Source organism: Triturus cristatus, chromosome 12 (genome assembly GCF_964204655.1).
Source record: "Triturus cristatus chromosome 12, aTriCri1.1, whole genome shotgun sequence".
In the NCBI taxonomy this organism is placed as follows: Eukaryota; Metazoa; Chordata; class Amphibia; order Caudata; family Salamandridae; genus Triturus; species Triturus cristatus.
The window spans coordinates 299,691,799-299,713,445 of record NC_140595.1 but is presented as its reverse complement, the minus strand read 5'-3'; the positions used below and the strand labels follow the sequence as shown (position 1 = coordinate 299,713,445).

Here is a 21,647-nt window from a genome sequence, read left to right as displayed (position 1 = left end):
CCCCCCCCCCCCAAGTCACACGGCACAGCTCCATGTTGGGGCAGACTTTCGCTCCCACCCATGTCCGCCCCGGGACCCGTAGAAGGTCTGTGGAGAGCTGGAAGCGCTTCGAGGCGGCACCAGGGGGAATGTGCGCTATACAAACCAGGGCGCTGCTGTGACATCATGATGGGGTCAGGGGACAGGCTGCAGCATATTACACGTCATCTCTGTGGATGGCGGGAGGGGCGGGTGGGACTTAAGGAGCGCCCCCTGATGCACCCTCCATCCCGAGGAGGGACACCGAACCTCTACATAGGACTACATTTCCCAGAACGCACTGGTCGAGTACATTGAAGCATGGGGCGGCGACCTAGTGTCAAGGTGACTTCACACTATCCACCTGGAGGGCAGAGAGCACAAAAGGGCAAGTGTGCCCCTGTGCTGCACTACAACTTCCAGAATGCACTGATTTGTTTCATGAAAGACTGGGGCACGAGCTGCGTACAGGACTCCTGGAAGGCAGCCATTCTACCCCTACGACCATCTCCACCACCGCCTCGTGGATCCCTACAGACCCAAGTCCACCGCATGTGAGTGTAACACGCAGAGGATGTGGTCTGATGGCCAGAGCTGCCGACCTTTGAGCTGGTGAAACCAAGGTTCGAGCTTCGGGGTCGACTCTTCATCCTGTGATTCTGGGCAAATAATTGAATCTCCCTGCTCCGACCCAAAAAATAAAAATAAAAAATAATGTGTCCTTGTGTAATGTAACCGGAGCTCATGTAAAGTGCTCCAATGCATTCCGGTCGAGTTCGCGCTATATAAACTGCAAAAAACAAACAAAAAAAACACTGGCTGAACGACAGCAACGATTTCATGCTCTGTAAATATGTAATATATAATTGTACAGCCCTAATCGCTTTTTATAATGTAATCTTGAGTGAACTTGCAACGCGTACATATGTAGCTCTAACCACTAGTATCTGTAGTAGACGTGTGTACTTACTACCATTCTTATGTGAATTTGGAGTGTTTCTGTTTCTAACATTTATGTAACTCATGTCCTCAGAAGTCCCTATGTAATTTATTTGGTTTTTTTGTAAAGCGCTCTCACACCTTTGGGTAAAGTTGGCTCTGGATAAAATGGCATTAAATAAATAACAAGCATTAAAAATGCAAAAGGTCGCGCCTTTCATTAAGTTAAAGCCATTTGCTTTGCTATACAATACCATTAGCATAGCTAATGGCTTTAACTTAATCAAAGGCGAGATCTATTGCATTTTCAATGCTTGATCTCATTGACAGCAATGTTAGATTTTCCTTTTATTATTTTTCATTGATTTTCTGTTACTTCTAAAATCTGTAACTCCGGTTTTATGTATGCTTTACTGTTCATTTTGGTCCCTGAATTAAGACAAAAATATAGTCCTATTTTTATAAATTGGTGTTGGATTTGTCTAGAGTAGTTTTAATTACTTCTCGTCCAAGTTGGTATCTTGAAATGATTAAAACTAGTTCCTGTAGTAAAACTTGACTGCTCATTGCCACTCTGCCAGGACTTGCCCCCCCCACACCGCATAATAGGCCACTTTACTACATCCTTTTTTTCCCTTTTATTGGTCCCCTTTCATTCCCTATCTTTTCTTCTCCTCTTTTCATTTTTATAAAACGGATTTTTATTGTCAGTTGCACAATAGACGCTGGGCTCTGTACCCCAGAGGCCGCTGCAGCATCAAGTTATACATTGGCATGACCGCAAATTACATTTTTTATAAGTAAAACAAACACAATCATTGACATTAGGTGCCATTCCGGATATCCACTTTAAGCACCCCAACACCCCTCCCCCCACCCCCCCCAGTTGCTCAATTCCAACCGATGACTGCCACCCGCCAATAACAGAGGACCAAAAAGGAAAGAAACAGACATACTACCCGCTCTGAGGAAAGACCATTCCACTCTTAGCACACACACACACCCCAGGTAACCCCCCGCCCCCCAGACATCAGACCCAGACACCCCATCCCTACCCTCATTCCACTGGGACATTCTCTGTTGCAGTCGGCGGCTCCAGCCACAGCCCTCAATAGTTCACCCACTTCTTCCAAATTTTGTAATGCTTACGCGGACAGCCCCGGTCCACAAAAAGGGCTGCTCCAGTCCCATGCAGAAGTCCAGGCCATTTTTCAAGGCGGCCACAGAGGGAGCCCGCGTGTCCTTCCACATCTTAGCAACATCACGTTTCGCCAAAGTGAGGCCCAGTTGCATAAGATGCCGATTATAAATATGGCCCCGATACTATCCATTACATGTAGCAGAGCAAGCTGTGGCGTGCGTGGGAGCATCCACCCCAGGACCTCAGACAGACAAGAAAAGACTCCCCTCCAGAAACGATCCAGTGACGAGCATTGCCAAACCGTATGCAAGAATGTGCCCTCCGCCCACCATACCGGAGACATTCCGGGGAGGCAACCAGGCCCGAGTATAGTAAACCCGGTGGAGGTACTTGAATTGGATGAGGCAGAGGCGCATTGCTATGGCCGCTCCCCGGGGGGAGGCTAGGGCCTCCCTCCAATCTTCTTCCTCCAGTGTACCCACGTCCTCCTCCCACACCTTCCGTAGCTTATCCAATGTAGGCACACTGTGAGTGACCAAGGACTGATATCCACGAAATTTTTTGGGTTGCAAGGTCACTCGTGAAGACCTTCGCCTCCAACGGGCTAAACTCGGGGATGGAAGCGAGGCCCTCCAGACTGGGGGAAAGCACATGACGGAGCTGGAGGTACTGGTAAAACTGTGTCCGAGGCATACAAAATTCTTCCTGCAGATCCCAGAACAATTTAACGGACCCATTCCGCACTACATCACCCAGGGTGGAAATGCCGATGGTATCCCATCCGCTAAAACCTTGCAGGGCCGCCAGGTCAGGCAGGCATCCGTTGTGCCACAGAGGAGTTTCCCTGGTTAGTGTATTCCACCACCCCATTCTTCTTAGAGACTGCCGCCAGACCTGGAAGACTACCCCTGACACCGGCGGCAGCGCACCCTGCAACTTTGCCGAATAGAGGATTGTGTGGAGAGTGTACCGCCCCATGAGGTGCCGCTCCAATGCATAAGCCAGGTCCCCCCTGTCCCCATACCACCAATCATTGAGGACTAACAGGTATGAGGCCTGGTAGTATGAAAGAATATCTGAGGTCGCCAGACCTCCACAGTAGGTGGAGAGAAAGCATGTGCGCAACGCCACACGCACCGCCCCCTGCCCCCACAGGAACCGGCTCAGCGCCGAATTCACTAGTCGGAACCAGTGAGGCGCGATCGGGTACGGGTGATTCTGCAATTGATAGAGCAAGCGTGGGAGCGCAACTATCTTAAAGATCGCCGATCTACCATAGATAGTCAGCGGCATACGGGACCAAGTCGTAATGTCTGCACGTACACGCTCCCACACTGGTGCCAAGTTCCGCTCCCACGATAGCGTCGGCACCTCCGACAGGAAGACTCCCAGATACTTAAGTCCTCCCTCCGCCACCCGTAGCGCAGACGCCCACGTGCCCACTCTCACCTGAGGTCCCAAGACCAACAGTGTGGACTTGTGGGGGTTCAGATACAGCCCGGACGTTTCCCCGAAAATTTGTATTATCTCCAGTATGCGCAGCCCCGACCTCCTCTTTTCATTTTTATTAGCATTCTACAACACACCAGAAGATGCTTATGGCCTGCTAGCAGCTCATTTAATTTGCAGTGCACCCCATCCCTCTCTGCCTCTAATCCCAGCCACCATCATTGGGTTGTACTGTCAATAGATTATTAATGTTGTACCACTACAATTTGACGTGCATGTTGGTTCTAATCGTGGCCTGTTGGATCATTAAAACAATGTTACATTATGTTCCACTGAAAGACACCTACCTGTTGCTGTGTTTCATTTTATTTGTTGTTGTAACCATATGCCTGCCATGTTTAGGCTGCAGCAGGTTTTGTTTTTTCTACTTAAGTTCTTTTAAATTATCATGCGAGTTATGTTGAATTTTTGTGTGTTTTTGTTGTGGTTGTGTAAGTGAGTCAATGGATGGCTGCATGAGTACAGAGATTAGCAAGAGTCGCATTTGATGACTTTCAGTTCCTAAATCCATCACTGACTGAAGAAGCACTTGTGTTCATAAGCCATACCTGTTGTCATTGCGAATACTTGTTTTATTGTGTCCCTTTGCCAATGTCAGTACCATCAGTATTATCCCAGGCCTCGAAAAACCTACACCCATTTGCAATTACAAGCCGAATTTTATGAGGTCGAGCTATTATAAGCACCTACTAGTCCCTTTTGGCAAGTGAACTTAAGCTTCAAAGGAACAGGTGTTTAGGTTAGTCAGAAAGTGAATTAGCAATAAAGATGCCATTACATCTTGTTTTTATTTTGACACATTTGCTGTCTGTTCATGGAAAGAGGTCAAATGTCAGTTTTTCTTTTTACTAATTACTGATTGGAAAATGGAGTTTATTTTTCCTTCTCTTACTACAACTAGAGGTTTTTATCAAGTGAGCTGTCTGAAGATGTCAGTTTTTTTCTCTAACACACAACATATAAATAAATAGCCTTAAATGAATATTACAGATATTTCTAAATATATCCCGAATTACGAAAGCACATTTTTTTGTACTTAAGAAGTATGATGCAAACAAAGATTTAAATAGGAGCAAAACAAATCGGAACACTTTATTTGGTGATGTATTTAATGACGCATATTTGCAGAAACTCTATTTCCAAACATATTTTTTGTACACTACAGTTTTATCAGTAAAACTGCATGTCTGTAGGAAATGTTGTGGCCATTTCAATGTAAAATCTGCTGATTGCAAATGAGTGTGCTCCCACTTCATGCTTTGGCTATGCATTTATTAAAAGTGATTGTTTCTAAACACGATTTGAGAAACATTCCTTCACCCACCCTGATGATAAGGCTGTTAATAAACTAAGAGGCAAGTCAGGATTCATGTGTATCCTGTATGTGGCTAGATTAGTATTATATATGGAGCAAAAGTTTAGTCCATTACATCAAACGAGTTTTTTGTACAGCAGTCCTGCTGAACTCGCATATTTGAAGGTGCTCACATATGTGATAATGCAGAAAATGGCCGCTCAATGAATTAAAATATTTACCCACGATCATATCATTTGAAACCAGTTTATGGGTCAAGAGCATTACAATTAGGTCGGGTAGATTATTTTTGTCACTTGACATTCACGTCTAGTAACATTTTACTGAATTTTCGAGGCCTGTACCTGTAGAGCTTCTTTTAAACATGTCTCTAATTGCAGGGGTGTGCTAGCTTTCCATTTCCTGACAGTTATTTTTAAATGCCGGTAGTGAGCACGACCAATAATTGTAATAATTTGTATTAATTTTGGAAGAATTAGTTTCATCTCAGTATTACAATGGTAAAGTCCAAGTCAAAATGCTGTTCACATCTGTAGTCAAAATGTTATATTTTTGCTATGATGGATCTAACTTAGAACATTCTATGAATATGATAATTTTTCGATTACTTTGCAACATACCATTTCACTTTACTTTTTTTTTAATTTCTTTGGTGCGTAGTATACATGATGTAATCCAGTAGTTGTATGGCACCCACTGCAACCACGCACAAGAGAAGGGAGGGGTGAGTGAGGAGTGCGCGAGCCAGACGTGCTCCTGTTTCCCCCCTGTAGGAAAGTAGGATCTGCTTCTTATGGTTACCCCCACTTTTTGCTGGATGTAATGCTGTTTTTGACTAGTCTGACTGGGATCCTGCTAATCGGGACCCCAGTCTATCTGCTTTCTCCCTCAAGTTATGCTATGAACATAGGTGCACCCCAGATTGGATACTGGGGTACCCTTGTCAGTCCCTAGTATATGGTACCCAGGGCATAGGTACCCCAGAGGTCTCCCATGGGCTGCAGCATGTATTGTGCCACCCATGAGAGACCATTCAAAATGGACCTACAGGCCTGCCATTGCAGCCTGTGTAAGGTGGTGCATGCACCACCTACTTAAGATATAGGTTTACTATATCTAAGGGTCACTTAACCTAAAACCTATAAGTCACCCCTCGAGCAGGCCTTTACAATCCTGAGGGCAGGATGCTTTGTTCTAAGTGAGAGGATGCCACTGCATGAGCAGGAAATCTCTGCAGCCTACGGAGTCCATAATCCAGGGTTGTCAGTGAAGCAGCCATAAACTAATATAGAGAGGCATTACGTGACCGCGCAATGACCATCCCGAAAACGACTGCAATGAACCTTATCGTGTTTGGTGTCAAACATGTTAGAATGATACCCCCACACCGTTACTGGAATGGTAGGTATGATTCCACCCACGAGAGATGATAATGATTTTGCATCCTTTATCAGAAGATTTAAAATTGTACTCCTACAAGAGACATGGGCTCAAGAAGCAATTGATCTTCCAGCTTATTCATGTTACACCAAACCTGCAATTAAAAGAAATACAATGGGGCGTGCTGCAGTGGGGCCTAGCGCTGTACATATCAGTAGATTTCGACTTTAAAACGTAAGAAATAAAGATAGATCACTCAAATTTACAGGCGATGAAGGTGTGGTTCAACCATTAACCAAAACAAAATAAGTATCCAACCCAGGTAAGCAAAATCAGGAGATATTGGTCCTAAGTAAGTGGCCTAATTTCTATGAGTCCTATGACCCTATGTATGGCATACATAGGGTCATAGGACCATTATATCCTAAAGAAACCTCTGTTCTTGTTTTTTAATAACCACTGTCCCTCCATATTAAAGGGATACCTGGAGGTGGTAGTGGTCTTTTAGTCTTTAACCCCCCCTGCCTTTTCTCTTCCAAGAGCTCCCTGGAAAACAGTTTGAGCCCACCCTGGCTTTTAAGAGCTAGGGTGCCCCTATGATGAAGCATGACACTATTAGATTGTGTGAGTGGAATTTAACAAAGGGGTTTTGCTCCCATTTATGGTAGTAGCAAACCATTGACTCCTGAAGAAATTAGGCCACTTACTTAGGACCAATATCTCCTGATTTTGCTTACCTGGGTTGGATACTTATTTTGTTTTGGTTACTGTTTGGGAGGACGTATCCAGTCCCACTTCCGCTGTGAAAGTACCTCTCGACCCTCAAGGCCTTGAGCCAGTATTGACAGTGGTTCAACCATTACCTCAACAAACCAGTCCTGTTGGTAATAAACATCATGTTCACCCCCATCCAACCAGAAAAAAATAATCTATCGAAATTATATTTAATTTTATAGCAACTCAATCCTCAACTAATTCAGCGCCCCTAATACTCTTGTCCGGTGTTTTGAACATGAACCTCTGCCTGGTCACGTCTAGGTATCAAATAATGGACATTATTGATTATATTTGGCATGTTCCGCCTATCCAAGTACTTAAACAACGGGCAGATTCAATTGAGAATGAAGCGGCAAGCAGCCTGGAGCACTTCGGCTTACGAGTATTAAATGGTCGAGTGGCACCGGATAGTCCAGCACAGCCATCACACCACTTGGCAACATTTTATTCAGTTGTAGTCTACTCCTTAGTATCGGTCCCTTCATATCAAATGGTCAACAGTTTCAGTTTGGGTAATAGGTTGGAAAGTGGCCATCAGCTGCAAATGATCAGCTTTAAATTAAATATTACATTCCACTAACAATACGTACCACAAATAGTATACGCTACTGTCCAAAACTATAAAAAAAAAAATAGTGTTTGTTAACCGGCATTGCGGAAGTTAAACATCAAGCCAGAGTTTTATGGGAAAAGCTACAAGAGTCATGTCAAAACCCCTTGGGTCATTAGGAGAAATGTTCTACCCTCTTATTAGAGGAAAATGCTACTCGACAGTCCGCTAGGACAACAATAGGGAATTATTTTCCAAGAAAAACTTCAGTGCAACTCTCCTTGGCTAAAAAAAATTGAACCACGCCCTGAGGGTATTGAGAAACAACCCGTCTTCAAGTCTACGGAGAGAGACTTTACCTAAATTAAGGATGTTATATTAAAAAAAGGGGTAAGGTCTCAATCGAAAATAGAGTTTGACCCGTTCTGGTGCAAAATTCTCCATGCCTCCAAACATAAATACTCAAGAGAATTCTGGAAGCCAGTTAATCAATCCGCCAACGGGATTCCCAACGCTCAATATCAAATATTCCAGAAAAAACCTGGATGACATGTATAGGATGCCAGCTAATGTAACCAGATCTTTAAAAATGGACAGTCAAAATAATATAAGGGAAGAGCTCTCCAAGGTGATTCAACCCAGAACAGTCGAAATAATCATTAGTAAAAGTAATCGGGAGGGGGTCTGGGCCGAATGGCCTACCTTAAGCTCTATATAAAGAGGACCCGCAATTCAGGGCAGAGAAATTGACAACATTATTTAATTCCATCCTGGTGAATCAAGAAGTTCCTGATAACTGTAGGGGATCAGTTTTGGCCCCCATCTACAAAGCTGGACAAACTTCGGACCTCAACAATTATTTATTAATAGCTCTTATGGACTGTTAGGCTATGTTTTTTGCCAAATGTTTACTGGGCGAGCCTACAGACTGGGTGTAATCTAAAAACCTGTTGCCTAGAAATCAGACGTGGTTTATTAAGGGGATATGTCGAATAAAGCCTGTTTGACTGACTGACTATTAAGGGGATGGGTACATCAATTAATATTCAAATGCTGGCACTCACAAGTGAACAAGCAAGATGTCGCTCAATGAACCTACACTTGTGTTTTGTAGATTTTTCATCTGCTTTTGATGTGGTACAGAGGAACATCCTTTGGGTTAAGTTATCAAAGTGAGGAATTTCTCCCAATCTCCTTCGAGTTATACAATTATGGTATACAGATACATGGACAAGAGTTAGACTGGGTCAAGGCACATTAATCTAAAAAAAAATACCAACAATGAATGGCTTAAAACAAGGTTGTGTCTTGGCCCCTTTTGTGTTCAATTTGTATCTTGCGGATATTTCTCTAGATTTGAATATCATTAACTAGCACTCCCCGGTTGTTGGCAGCCTTGAGTTTTACCACCTTTTGTTCACTGATGATATTATCATACTTAGTTCTACAAAGGTGGGGCTTTAGCAGTTAATTGGTAAAACTGCTCCGTATGCCCCGACCCATGGGCTAAAAGTTAATTTAGGTAAAACAAAAACTATGCTAGTGACAAAGGGAGTAGTTTGCTACCCAAAATTCTGTATAGAAGGGATTAGCCTGGAGTATAAATACCCGAGGGCAATATTTGATGCGAGCGGCTCATTTAAGAACCAGTGTGCAGGGCTACAACAAAGGACAGCGAAAGATGTCCCGTCTTTTACATACGGTGTGGGGATTTTGAGCAGGAAGGCCGATTAAAAATTATAGACAAGCTTGTGGTAGGGACATATCGTCGTCTATTTAATCTCCCGCAGGCTTCGCCAGCACAAATTCGATTAGAGTTTGGCTTAAGAAGCCAACATGCAGGAGAATTACAGGCCCTACCTCTTTCACAATCTGCTTTTAATAGAGTGATCAATGGGAGCAGTAAAAGTGGCATCACTGCTGGACAGAGAGGCTCTAGCGAAAAAGTCACATGCCTGAATGGTAATTGCCACTTATGGCCAATTAAAACCCCCCCATAATAATCTGAGGGGGTTTAAACGGTCTAAACGCGAAGCTAAACCTCCTAAGACTTTGACTTGGCCATCTCCAATTTCATAGTCGCTTTCCTGCGTGGAAAAATCCGAGTAAGTCAACGGCATATCGCCTCTGTAATTATGACAGAGAAGATTTTTGTCACACAGTTTGTAGCTGCCCAGCTTTAACAGCTAAACCTAAAAGCTTGCTAAAACTTGATTTCAACCAACATGCTGTTTACACATGCTGTCAAGCAGTAATAGCAGGCTTGCTGGGAGAAGCTTTACATTTCACCTGATTTTTCTTTTTCTTCTTTAAGTTTGTATATATTGCAGTGGGAAAGCTAGCTAAAAGTGCACAATAAGGGTCTTTTGCCCCTCACCATTTTATCACTTATTAATTTACCAACTTTGGATGTCTAGCCTTAAAGGAGAGCCAATCAAAGCAAACGTCGGGTTGACTTATTTATATAGGAGCTCCTAGTATAAAGTTAAAATAAGGGTGTACCAACTGTAAAGTTACAAGATGAGTTAGCAAATAGCACATTTCACTCTATATTTCTCTTATGACGTCACCTCCCTTTACCTAATGCGGGTAAATAAAATAGAAAATAAAAAGGGCTATACGTTTTCCAGGAGGCCATTCCGTTGGAATTGATTTTATACCCCTCTTAAACAAGACAGCTTACAGAGTATAGTATGATCAACAATACATAGAGGGAATTGGACATATTGCGGGATACAACGAAAACAGTAGGTGAAATAAGTCCATCATAATCGCAATTAGGTAGTATGAGCTCAGGCGGTTTTAAATAACGAATTAATTGAATTGAATTTTGGATCAATTTGTAAATGTTTTAATGGGTCTTTCCCATGAACAGTACCCTCTGTTTCGCAGGAAATAGAAGCATATATTGAATCTTGCGATCCCTGAGTTTCGCCTTCACAGAATCAAAGTGCGCCTTTGCTTTTGAACCTCCCTGCTGTAATCAGGAAAAATCATTATACATGTGTTCTCATGCCTTGTATCTCCAAGTTTCCTTGCCTCTCGGAGGATCACGTCCCTGTCTAGAAGGTTCAGAAAGCGGGCTATGATGGGGCGCGGTTGCGCACCCCGCGGAGGCCATGCCATCTGTGCCCTATGCGCCCGTTCTATAACGATACAAGTAGAAAATGTATCTGTCGCGAAGGTGAGCTGGAGCCAAGAGTAGAGGAAGTCAGATGTGTTTGTCCCTTCAATGCCTTCTCTAAATCCCACAAAGCGGAGGTTGTTACACCTCGCCCTGTTTTCTGCATCGTCGACGCGCCACTGGAGGTCGTTGTTTGAGGCCTGAAGATCTGCTATTCCTTTGCGGAGATCCTGAAGCGAATCCTCTCTCCCAACCTAGTTTCTGATTCCATAACTCTGGCTGCCAGGTTGCGTTGATCCTGTCTCAAGAGTGTCACCTCCATTCCCACTTGTCCTATTTTCCCTTCCAGTGCCGTCTTGAAGGACTGGATCGCCTGAAGAAGAGTGTCTGTGTCTGTGTCGGTGTGGCTGGTCGAGTGCTCCTCTGGAGGAGGTGGGGGGGTGATTACTTCTGTGTATCAATCCATTTTTCCCAGGCCACTTGAAGAACAGTGTTACTGCCAAGTCCAGTCGCTCAAGCGGTGGGGGGGCAGGGGGGATCGCCTCACACACCTCTGCTGGACAACCGCCCAGCATTGTTCCTGACCGCAGAATGCCGCATCGCCCCAACTGCGTCCAGCCTCAAACCCGTCCAGGCAACAAAGAAGGGTCGGCGCACTCCGAGCTGCCCAGCACCTATTACATGCAGTTGAGGGGTGGCAGAAGGGGGGCCCGCTTCTTCAGAGCACTGCTTCCACAGCCAGGTCGCTGCAGCTCAACACTAAGGCAGGGCGGAGGGGGACGGTTACTCGTCTGCACACGCAGGCCTCAGGGCCTTGCCGGTGCAATTTCCAGGCCCCAATCTACACCACTATGCACCACCAGGCCACCGGGGTCTAAGGTGTCCGTTCAGCTAGGGCCTGGCCCAACTCAGCTCCAGCAACACCTCAAAGGGTGCAAGGCACCAAGCGCAGGGGATCCCGCTGTGAGGGCAGCTGCCTCCTGGGACTCCGAGGCAGTCCGTCTAACGGGGCTGATCCGTGGCTTGCCGCCTTTTTTCCACCTTGGCCCCCAGGCAATCCCACCAGGCGGCGTGGCGCCCCGCGACCACCTGGCTCACCTGAGGTCGCTGTGCGGGGCACCATCTGTCTGTCTCCGCTGGTGGCTCCAGGACCCCCGCCCGCAGGGCGGGCCTGCTGCGTCAACCCGTGAACAGGGAGCCCTACGCCCAGGGCACGCCGCAATCCGGCAGGGCCAAGCCGGTATCAGGTTGAGGGCGTCCGTGCAGCACCCCCATCTCGCCGCAAGGGCTCGGAGGCCGATAGTCCTCCCGAACTCCTCTCAGAGGATCTTTGCCCCAGGGGGGTGTGCCTCAGGACTGCAGCGTTTGCTGGGCCGGCTCAGCAGTGAGCAGGCGCCATTTTACTGAGGCGGCTGTGGAACCTTCCAGGGTCGATAGCAGCTGTGCGGAGGCCGATCGTCCTCCCAATTTTCCTCAGATGTATGGCCGAGGTGTATGCATCTCCTTGCGAACAGGTATATTTATCATCCGAGCCTTCGAACTGCCTGATTCATAGTCGGATGGAGCTTTCAGCCGGAGCTTGGCGAAAGCACGTCCTAAGCGGCCTTGTTGTTGGCCACGCCCCCCAGTGTTTGGACTCTTTGATCAAAAGAAATACTGTTACTGGTGACCCCCGTTTTCCACCTGAAACCTAGAAGTTGTTCGCTCTTTCTCTTATTTGGCCTCTAAGGCCTGGAATGAGTAGCGCCTCTTTCTGCCTAGAGCAGGGTCTTCCAACTGGGGGCTGTGCCCCCCTAGTGGGCCCTCAAGTGATTCCAGGGGGGGTGCCAGGCTCTAGCCAAAAGAAGTATTATACTGATAACTGTGCTTTGTTTTCAGCTAAAACAAAATGAGCGGCAGTAAGCCGCTCTGGAACGGGCCATCACTAACATCTTTTGTCTTTTATATCCTGCCTGGAAGAAAGTGTCCAATAGGATGGGACTCCAAATATTCTTCAAAACCCCACTCCCATAATTGAAGAAAATTCTGAAGCGGGCCATGATGGGTTTTTTTTTTCACTGGGGGGAGCGACACTAAAAAGTTTGTAGTCCACTGGCCTAGAGCCTCTACTGAATTGCAGTTTAGAAGACCGCCTAAGACTTGGTTTCTTTGTCAGTAATAGTTAATCCTATACTGCTTGCTGATAGCCCCGGGACACCTGTTTTTGGCAGTTGCACGGTATGCAAATATTATTGTATTGTGTGGGAAGGAGTGGTGCTTCAATGTACCTTGAAGAAATGGCACCTTTGTTCCATCGTGGTATCCACTGAGCCTGTATGAAATTTTTGTTCAAGTGACGTTTTGCATAAATTTCCACATTCTGCATTGTGTGAAATATGCACAAAATGTTCACCATTTTGCTTAATATAATATTTTGATGGTTTCTGCAGGTTGAGCAATAACAAGATCAGACTTATCGAGGTTGCCAGGCGTTTTTTCTTTTTTTTTTTTTTGCACTCACCACACGCCATATGTTTTTCTTGCTTCTGCTGGAAGGCTGTTAAACTCATTCTCAAACCATTTTTTAGAAAAATATTGCTAGGTAATTATTTCTGATTTGCTTATCATTTCGTGTTGTGACCTATACACTCTAGAACTGCGTTGTCACTAAAATGATCCTCTTAAACTCTCTATTTCTTTTTTAAAATATCTTTGGTGATTGCCTACCATTTCTTGAATACATAAGTGTCTCTCCTCATAAAACATATGGTACTGTTAGTTAACAGTTTGGTGACTGATCTCTGGACTACCACCAAATAAACAGGATGGACCCCTTCTTTAGATTTGGCTTTCAGAATTGAATGAAATGCTCCAGAAGAAACCCGAGGAGTGTGTGTATATTTTTTCAGCTTCTTATGATCTCCCATAATTCTCAGCAATTTCTGCACTCGAAGGCCTTCTCAAGTTACCTGGCCACATTGATACCATCCCGAAATAAGATACTGGCTGCGTTTAACTGGCGTTAGTAGAACACACTAACAACTTTCTAAAGTCAACTCATGTTTTCCTCTTCTTCCTTGGTATGTATCATCTAAAAAGGTTTCAACAGTTGTAAATACTTGCATCACAACTACCAGCTCCTCATGAATAGTAACCTTAAATCCTCCAAGGAGTACAGGGCCAGAGCATTCAATTTAACAAGTTGTTTGCCACTTTCTCTTCCTAAATTGCCCTTGTAACACATCAATGCAGCCTTGGATCCTGAAGCCCAGTTACTGCATGATGTAATACTGATTTCTTTTCTAAGTGATTCTTTTCATTTTCCGCTGCTGATATAGGTCAAATTAACCTGTATTTGCTGCCTTCCATCCTGCTTGTACTTCGTTGAAAAAGACCTGTTCATCATCTCCTTCTTTGTTCTTTGGATAAAATTGATTGGAACTGTTTGTGGTGGCATACCTAAATTTCTTCAATATCTCGGGGTATTTCAAAGTGGGCCAGTTTCTTATTCACCTTCTGATCTGCAAGCTGCAATGGTCTGGTATCATTCTTCCTTGTTTACCTACTCTGATGCTTTTAAGTTCCTCTTTCGGGAATTGTACCCTCAACAGTACTGTCATTTTTACATTTTCTTTTTAAACAAAACCTATCTTTCGGCATCCCGGTTCTCCCCTTAGGGAATCCCTTGTCTTTGCAAAGTTGTCTTTCCCAACATATGTTAAGAAATTGCATTAATATACAAGTACCCCAATGAGAAGGCAGAGAGGTGTAATAGGCTTTCTCTGTGGTGCTAGACGAAACCCTTAATTATTCTACTCATTAATGTTGAAAATGGGGATTGCAGTTTACAATGTCCACCAGCTTGAGTTTCTAAAGGGAAGTAGGGCACTATTGAGAAACCATTTGTCCCTTGTTATTCAATAACTTTTCCAGTGGTCTTTTCCACATTGACTTCTGATGGTTACATTTAGGAAACCGTTTTCGGGTGTTTTATTATCTTGCGTTATAATATGTTTCTAAAGGACTACAATATCAGACTATTTTAAAGAATGGTTATAGGAAAGAAAATTAAATGCTTGTCTAAAGGAGAAAAGTTGGATTTAAGTGCTAAGGGTTTCATGGTATGAGGACAGGTCTTCATGCAGATATTTATGCCAACATAAATCCCAGATTAAGAGTGACAAGAAAGAGCACCCATATAATTTCCAGCTTCTCGCAACTCTAACTTTTGAAGTACCAACACACATTCTAAGTGTTGATCATGTAGTAAACACAATATGTATTCTAGAAGATATTCCCATTTTAAGAGTGGCAAGGCACTCCCATTAATGTCAGCACCTTCAACTCTCTCCAGCCCTTCAAATACCAGCATTCTACACATTCTACCCACAAGTGTTCCACGTTTTGCTTGGTCCATTCACCTCATTCCACATTTTTCTCCTGACTGACAGCACAACCACATCTGCATACACTACAAAGAAAAAAAAAAAGAACTCAAATTCTCAACTCTGTAACCGCCTACTCCATCGTAAAACCCTTATATTTGGAAGACTTTCAACTATCCCTTAAGACCTATCAACTTCTACACCCATCATCACCAACTATCTCAAGAATCTCTGCTTTACTTCAGGTTGAGCTTCTTTGTGGTGAGGAATGTGGCAATTTCAGTAACTTCTAGTGATGCCATTAGCTCCTGAGCAGAAATTTCATATTTGTTCCTGGAAAATCTGGCCTTTCTACTGCTCCTGAAATTATCCTACCTCCACAAAGTCCATATACATTTTCTTGAAAAAACTGGAATAAAATGTTTGTTATGGATCACTCGTTGGGTTCTACTTCAATGGTATCCTGATCATTACCTATATACAAAGTAAAAGTTCTGAATCCGATGTACACACCTCATGGAAATCTAACGGCAAATCACACCAAATTTCATAATTAGTATTGGGTTCTTATTTTAATTACATATTATATTTGTATAAATTAGAATTTGCCTGGAGTATTTGGCAAAAATGAATAATGCTAAATGTTTTAAATCTGTTTATTAATTTAGCCAGTAACATACGCTCATCTCCATCCAAAAAACTAGTGACGCTCAACAATAAGAGGGGAAGAACCAGGGATCGGGGCGCGGGGCATCTGGTATCGGTCACAGTAACAGAAGTGGATGGAGACCTGGGATAACTTGGAGGTAGTCCATATGGAGAATAATGCTAAATATCTCTACATCATTGTTCCAATTTAATAACCCGAATGTTGAAATAGATGTGAAGGCATGTGCACTTGTCCTTGGGGGGGGCTGACCCTGGTCGATCTCCATCTACCTGATAAAAGTTTATGTAATGTACAGTGTGCTGCTAATGTTGATTGACGTTTTCAAGTTCCATATCTTGAAAGAACTGTATTTGATTTTTTGCAGGCTGCTGACACTTTAGCGGTGAGGCAAAAACGGCGTATTTATGACATCACAAATGTGCTAGAAGGGATTGGACTGATTGAGAAGAAATCCAAGAACAGTATACAGTGGAAGTAAGAGACTTGTATACAAACATATCCCCCAACAGAATGATTTCCCAAACTCCAGCATACTGATTTGGATTTCCTACTTCATTTACATGCATATTTTTCTAAAATCCTCTCTGGCTACATACTGTTAAGAAGAAAACCTGCAACTGATTGATCTTCTCACTCAATTTCGCAATTAATTTTGATGATTATACAGTATGCACTCATATTCTGGAGGACATAACTAACATAATTTATTTTAAGATACAATTATTAGGTAGGACACATTACAATTAATTTGTATTTTAGTGCTTTGGTACGAAGGATGTCTTAGTGGGATGCTATGTTGCAGGTCAGCAGGTATTTCAACCCTTAAACCAGAGTCTGCAGTGGCTGTGTAGTCTTGTTGTTGGGTGCTGTCTTCAAACCATGTGCAGACCGGGCTTGCTAATGCATTTAGCATGTGATAGGTCACTGATTGTGCTGGTGTTTGATGGGTGGGTGTAACATACTGCTAGTTCTTGTGTAGTTGTAACGTTTAATCATGTGGCTTCAGAGAAGCCCACAAACAATTGATCATCCACCCGATGGTCGCTGGTACAATTGATGTAGACTCTGAGCGCTCTCCTGGACTCCAAGCAGTGAAGCCTCTTCTCCTCTTTCGAGGGGTAAGGCACGGCAAAGAAAGTCAGAAGGGTGATAAACTTGACCGACGTGAAAAGGTGTCAGTACTTTCGGTAGGATTGCAGGTCGAGCCCTCAACTAATTTTGTCTGGAAAAGAAGTTGTATAAAAGGATTAGGCTGCAAGTGCCTGCAGCTCACTTATATGGCGAGCTGAGATTAACATGACCAAAAATTCATTTTTTTAGGGTCAAAAGGCGTCGTGGACAGCTGTGCATTGGCTCAAAAGGGGTGCAGAACCAGATTCAGGTCCCACTGTGGCATCACCAGGGCCGGCTCTAGGGCGGTGCGACCACACTGGGCATTGACTTGGGTCCGGGGCGTCCTTTTTGAAAATGTATATTCTCATTTTAAAAGCACCTGCTGCCGCGTTCCTGGCCTCCAGCAATTTTCAGACATCAATTAAAATGTCGAGATAACTCTGGTGATTAATCGTCTTCCTGGAAAGATACAGGAGGTTTGTATAGTGGAAGTTTTGACTCATCCTAAGGTAGTGCGGAGGGTTAAAATGCCTGCTGCTAAGAACGTGTACCATGTGGATATCGAAATACATATAATGTAAATAGGTCAGTGGGTTACTGCTTCGTAAGAGAGCTCCTTTTGTTACTTGTCGTTTATAAGTCAAAATCCTAATATAGAACATTTAGCTATTAACTGTCATTTTAGAGCTGCATGCAAACTGCAATGTATATGTTAGAGCTATATGTTTTTTTGCCCAGTCTTTCATCATCATCATCTTGTGAAAAGGGTTTATTTGGGTAGAAAACAATTCTTATTATGAAAGGGAACCTCTAACAATGATGTTACGTTTTAAATTCTGGATTTGTGCTTTTCCAGAATAAGAACTCAAACTATATTGCCTACCAGTATCGATGACTTGTCACTCCTACACTACACCTTGTAGTCCTGTCTGATGGAACATTTCCTATACACTGATTTACACACATATCTCTGTGCAATGTGTGTGGTGTAAAGTGCTCTGACACCATACACTGGTATGAGAGGCACTGTTAAAAGGTGCTAGTGAGAGAAACCTTGGCAGAGGTGGCTATTGTGGAGTGGGGGGGCGGCCAACAGACAAGGTCGCACAGGGCGCCACCAGCGCTAAAACGGCCCTAGGCATCACAAAGGGCTTTGGTTGGAGCATATATTGTAAACCTTAAAAAAATAAAAAACCTCTTCAAAACAGGTGATTTGAAAAATTAGGTTTATCCAACAATCACAAAAAAAGCCAAAAGAGCCTACAAGTAGCCTTTTACAGTGTACAGTGCAAGTCCTTTTTGTGTCAAATATGAAACCAAACACAAAATGTCTGTCACGGATGCCGCACAAACCCACAAACTATTCCCAGCACCTAGCATACACAGACTTTGTGAAATGGCAGCTAGCTTCCAAGATAACATCAACGCCCTCGGGAGTGCGATCAAATGGAATCAACTGCTGCGATTCCATCTCCACGCATGGAGGTGCAGGTTGCACAAACCCAGATTCAAGACCCTGCCCTGCTGCTGTGACTGAAGATCTTAAGAAGTGACAGCGTTATCAAAGGACAAATGCTCAAGCACAAGAGTTTTAAGTATGACACTCTTATGGTCCAATCAAGAGTCACTAAAATGACTCGGACTGGAGATTCCCAATTTTTTTCAGAACTCTAGCCAGGAGAAGCTGGGCCGAAAAGACATACAGGTGTCTGAACTCCACCCTAGGCGGAATGAGAGAGTCCCTTCCTGGGAACTTAGCTTGCAAAAGTCTTGACATTGCGCATTCTCAGCAGTAGCAAAAAGATTGAGCTATGGTTCTTCTCCTCAGTGCTGAAAGACACCTTTTCACCACATCAGAGTAGAATTGGCATGCATGATCAACTAAGTATCAGCGGCTGTGTTTTTCAGCCCAGGCATTTAGAGATCTTGCTAGGTGGTTTACCCCCAGAGAAATACCCCGGCAATACACGACCAGAAAAATGCCCTTGTGATTCAGCCACTTAGAGGCGTAGTGCTTCCTGTTGTGGAAACACATGGTGGTGTCTGTGAGAACCTATGCCAGCCTTCCATTGATGGTTAACAGAAAGCCCTTCAATGCCAAAGTGGATGTTCCACAACTCCAACTGATTGATGTGGAGCCGGGTTTCCCCCAGAGACCAGAATCCTCTGATCCTTCACCCCCCGCGGCGCCGGCGGAGATCAGTGCCTTCCTCTCGGCCATGAGGAGCCTGGCCCCGCCGTCGACGCCCGCTGGCGCGCCTTCGGGCCCCGCGGACTCGACTGGGCGACCTCGCGTGCCGGCGGCTCCGGCCCCGGCGCCGTCGACGACTCCGGTCTCGACGCCGCAGGTCCCCGCGGGGCCCTTGCCTGGGCCCCAGTCGACGCCGGTTGACCTAGTCACTCCTCCACCGGCGCCGACGCCTGAACCACCGACGCCGTCACCGGCGCCGCCGACGCCGGCGCCTGTGACGCCGACACCCCGGTTTAGCCCTCATCCGGACCCGACGCCGGCACGGCGTCCGCCGACGCCGCATCCGACGCCGCTTGAGTCCTACCATCTCTACAGTCCGGTTCCGATCATTCCTTCTGTTTATCAGGAATCGGAAGAAGGGGGCGACTGGGAGGGGTTCGAGGACCCTCTGGCTGTTCAGTCACAGCTTTCTCAGGACTGGGCAGATGAACTGGGGGAGGCCAGTGGGCTGGACACCTCGCCAGACACTGGATTCACTTCTCCTCCGACCGTGGCTTCGGAGGAGGGTGCGGCATTTTCTGTGGTGCTGCGCAAGGCGGCTGAGGCCCTTGGGCTCGAGTTGCCTGCCGTGGCTGTGAGGACTAACATCCTCACTGAGGTGCTTCAAACCTCAGCAAGCTCCACTGAGCCTCTGCTGCCGTTCAACGAGGCCCTCACTGACGTTCTGCAGGGCACCTGGTCCAAGCCCTCCACAGTTCCTCCTGTGGACAGGAACGTTGCCAGGCGCCACCGCCCTGCTCCGGGCGACCCCAGTTTCCTGTCCCAACACCCCACCCCCGAGAGTCTGGTTATCCAGGCCTCTACTTCCCAATCCTCCTTCCCGACCGCTCCGCCGGATCGGGATTCCAAGAGACTCGAGCAGTTCGGCAAGAAACTGTTTTCGTCCCTTAGTTTGGGCCTGCGGTCCTTAAATACCGCCTGTCTCTTGGACCGTTATTCCCATTCCCTGTGGGATACGGTGGAGGACGTGCTGCCCCTGTGTCCGGAGGAGGTCCGGACGCGTCTTACCCAGGCTTTGGCCGATGGGAGGGATGCAGCACGGCACGCCATACGATGTGGGCTTGACACCACGGACTCGCTGGGTCGGGCGATTTCCACCACGGTGGCGCTCCGCCGCCACGCCTGGATGCGGTCCACGTCATTTTCCGGGGATGTCCAGACAACCCTCATGGACATGCCCTTTGATGGCACTCGCCTGTTTGGTGAGAAGGCGGACAGTGCGCTGAACCGCTTTAAGGACTCTCGGGCTACGGCCAAGTCCTTGGGCCTCGCGGCTCCGCGGGCGCACACCTCCGCTTTTCGCCCCTTTCGTGGCCAAGGAAGGGGCGCCTCCTCACGTCCGCAAAGCCACCAGCCGCAGAACCAACCTGCGCGCGGTCGCGGACGTGGCTTCCGCCGTGGCGGAAATGGAGGCCGACGTGGTCAGCCCACATCCACCCCGGCAGCATCCGCCTCAAAGCCTTCCTAGTCCGAGCTTTCAGGCCCATACCACGCCAGTGGGCGGCAGAGTTCGCCATCACCTGCTCCACTGGCGGTCCATAACATCGGACAGGTGGGTGCTGCAAATCGTCCGAAGGGGCTACTCCCTCCCCTTCGAGACGACCCCTCCAGCCATGCCACCGCAGCACCACCGTATCTCGGGGGATCATTTGGATCTTCTCCGCGAGGAAGTTTCGGCTCTCTTGGCCAAGGGGGCCGTCGAGCGCGTTCTGAGTCCAGAAGTAGGTCGTGGTTGTTATTCCCACTACTTTCTGGTTCCCTAGAAGGGCAAGGGGGGCCTACGCCCTATCTTGGACCTCCGGAACGTCAATGCCTTCCTCCGAAAGGAAAGGTTCAAGATGCTAACGTTGGCTCAGGTTTTAGCTGCCCTAGACCCTGGAGACTGGATGGTAGCGTTGGACTTGCAGGACGCTTATTTCCACATCCCCGTCCTGCCGGCCCACCGGCGTTACCTGCGGTTCACGGTGGGCCAAGAGCACTTTCAGTTTACCGTGCTCCCCTTCGGCCTCACCAGTGCCCCTCGGGTGTTCACGAAAGTGATGGCGGTGGTCGCAGCTCATCTGCGCAGATCAGGGGTTCCAGTCTTCCCCTATCTCGACGACTGGTTGTTGAAGGCGGGCTCGCCCCAGGCAGTCGTCTCCCACCTCCAGACTACGGCGGATCTCCTGCATTTGCTGGGGTTTTCCATCAACGTGCCGAAGTCACACCTGAGTCCCTCTCAGGAGCTCCTCTTCATCGGAGCGGTTCTCGATTCGGCGCGGTTCCGGGTCCATCCACCGGAACAGCGGGTCCGGGATATACGGGCCCTGATTCCCATCTTTCGGCCTCTATCCCGGGTTTCGGTCAGGCTAGTGTTGCGGCTTCTGGGGCTGATGGCCTCCTGCATCCTACTAGTGCATCACGCCAGGCGGCGCATGCGGGCTCTGCAGTGGGACCTGAAGTTTCAGTGGGCCCAGCATCACGGCAACCTGTCCGACCATGTCTTGATCTCGGAGG

General features: G+C 46.3%; 1 protein-coding gene across 3 annotated transcripts in view; it reads left to right on the top strand.

The window, feature by feature from the left end:
- Window positions 1-21,647, top strand: part of E2F4 (E2F transcription factor 4) — a 253,243-nt gene that overhangs the window by 88,403 nt on the left and 143,193 nt on the right. For 2 of the 3 annotated variants that reach the window (XM_085638829.1, XM_085638828.1), the window contains exon 2: window positions 16,152-16,261. The exons of the other annotated variant lie outside the window; for it this stretch is intronic. In XM_085638829.1, the coding sequence (XP_085494955.1) occupies window positions 16,152-16,261 (110 nt within the window). The remainder of the gene's footprint in view (window positions 1-16,151; window positions 16,262-21,647) is intronic. 3 annotated transcript variants of the gene reach the window in all.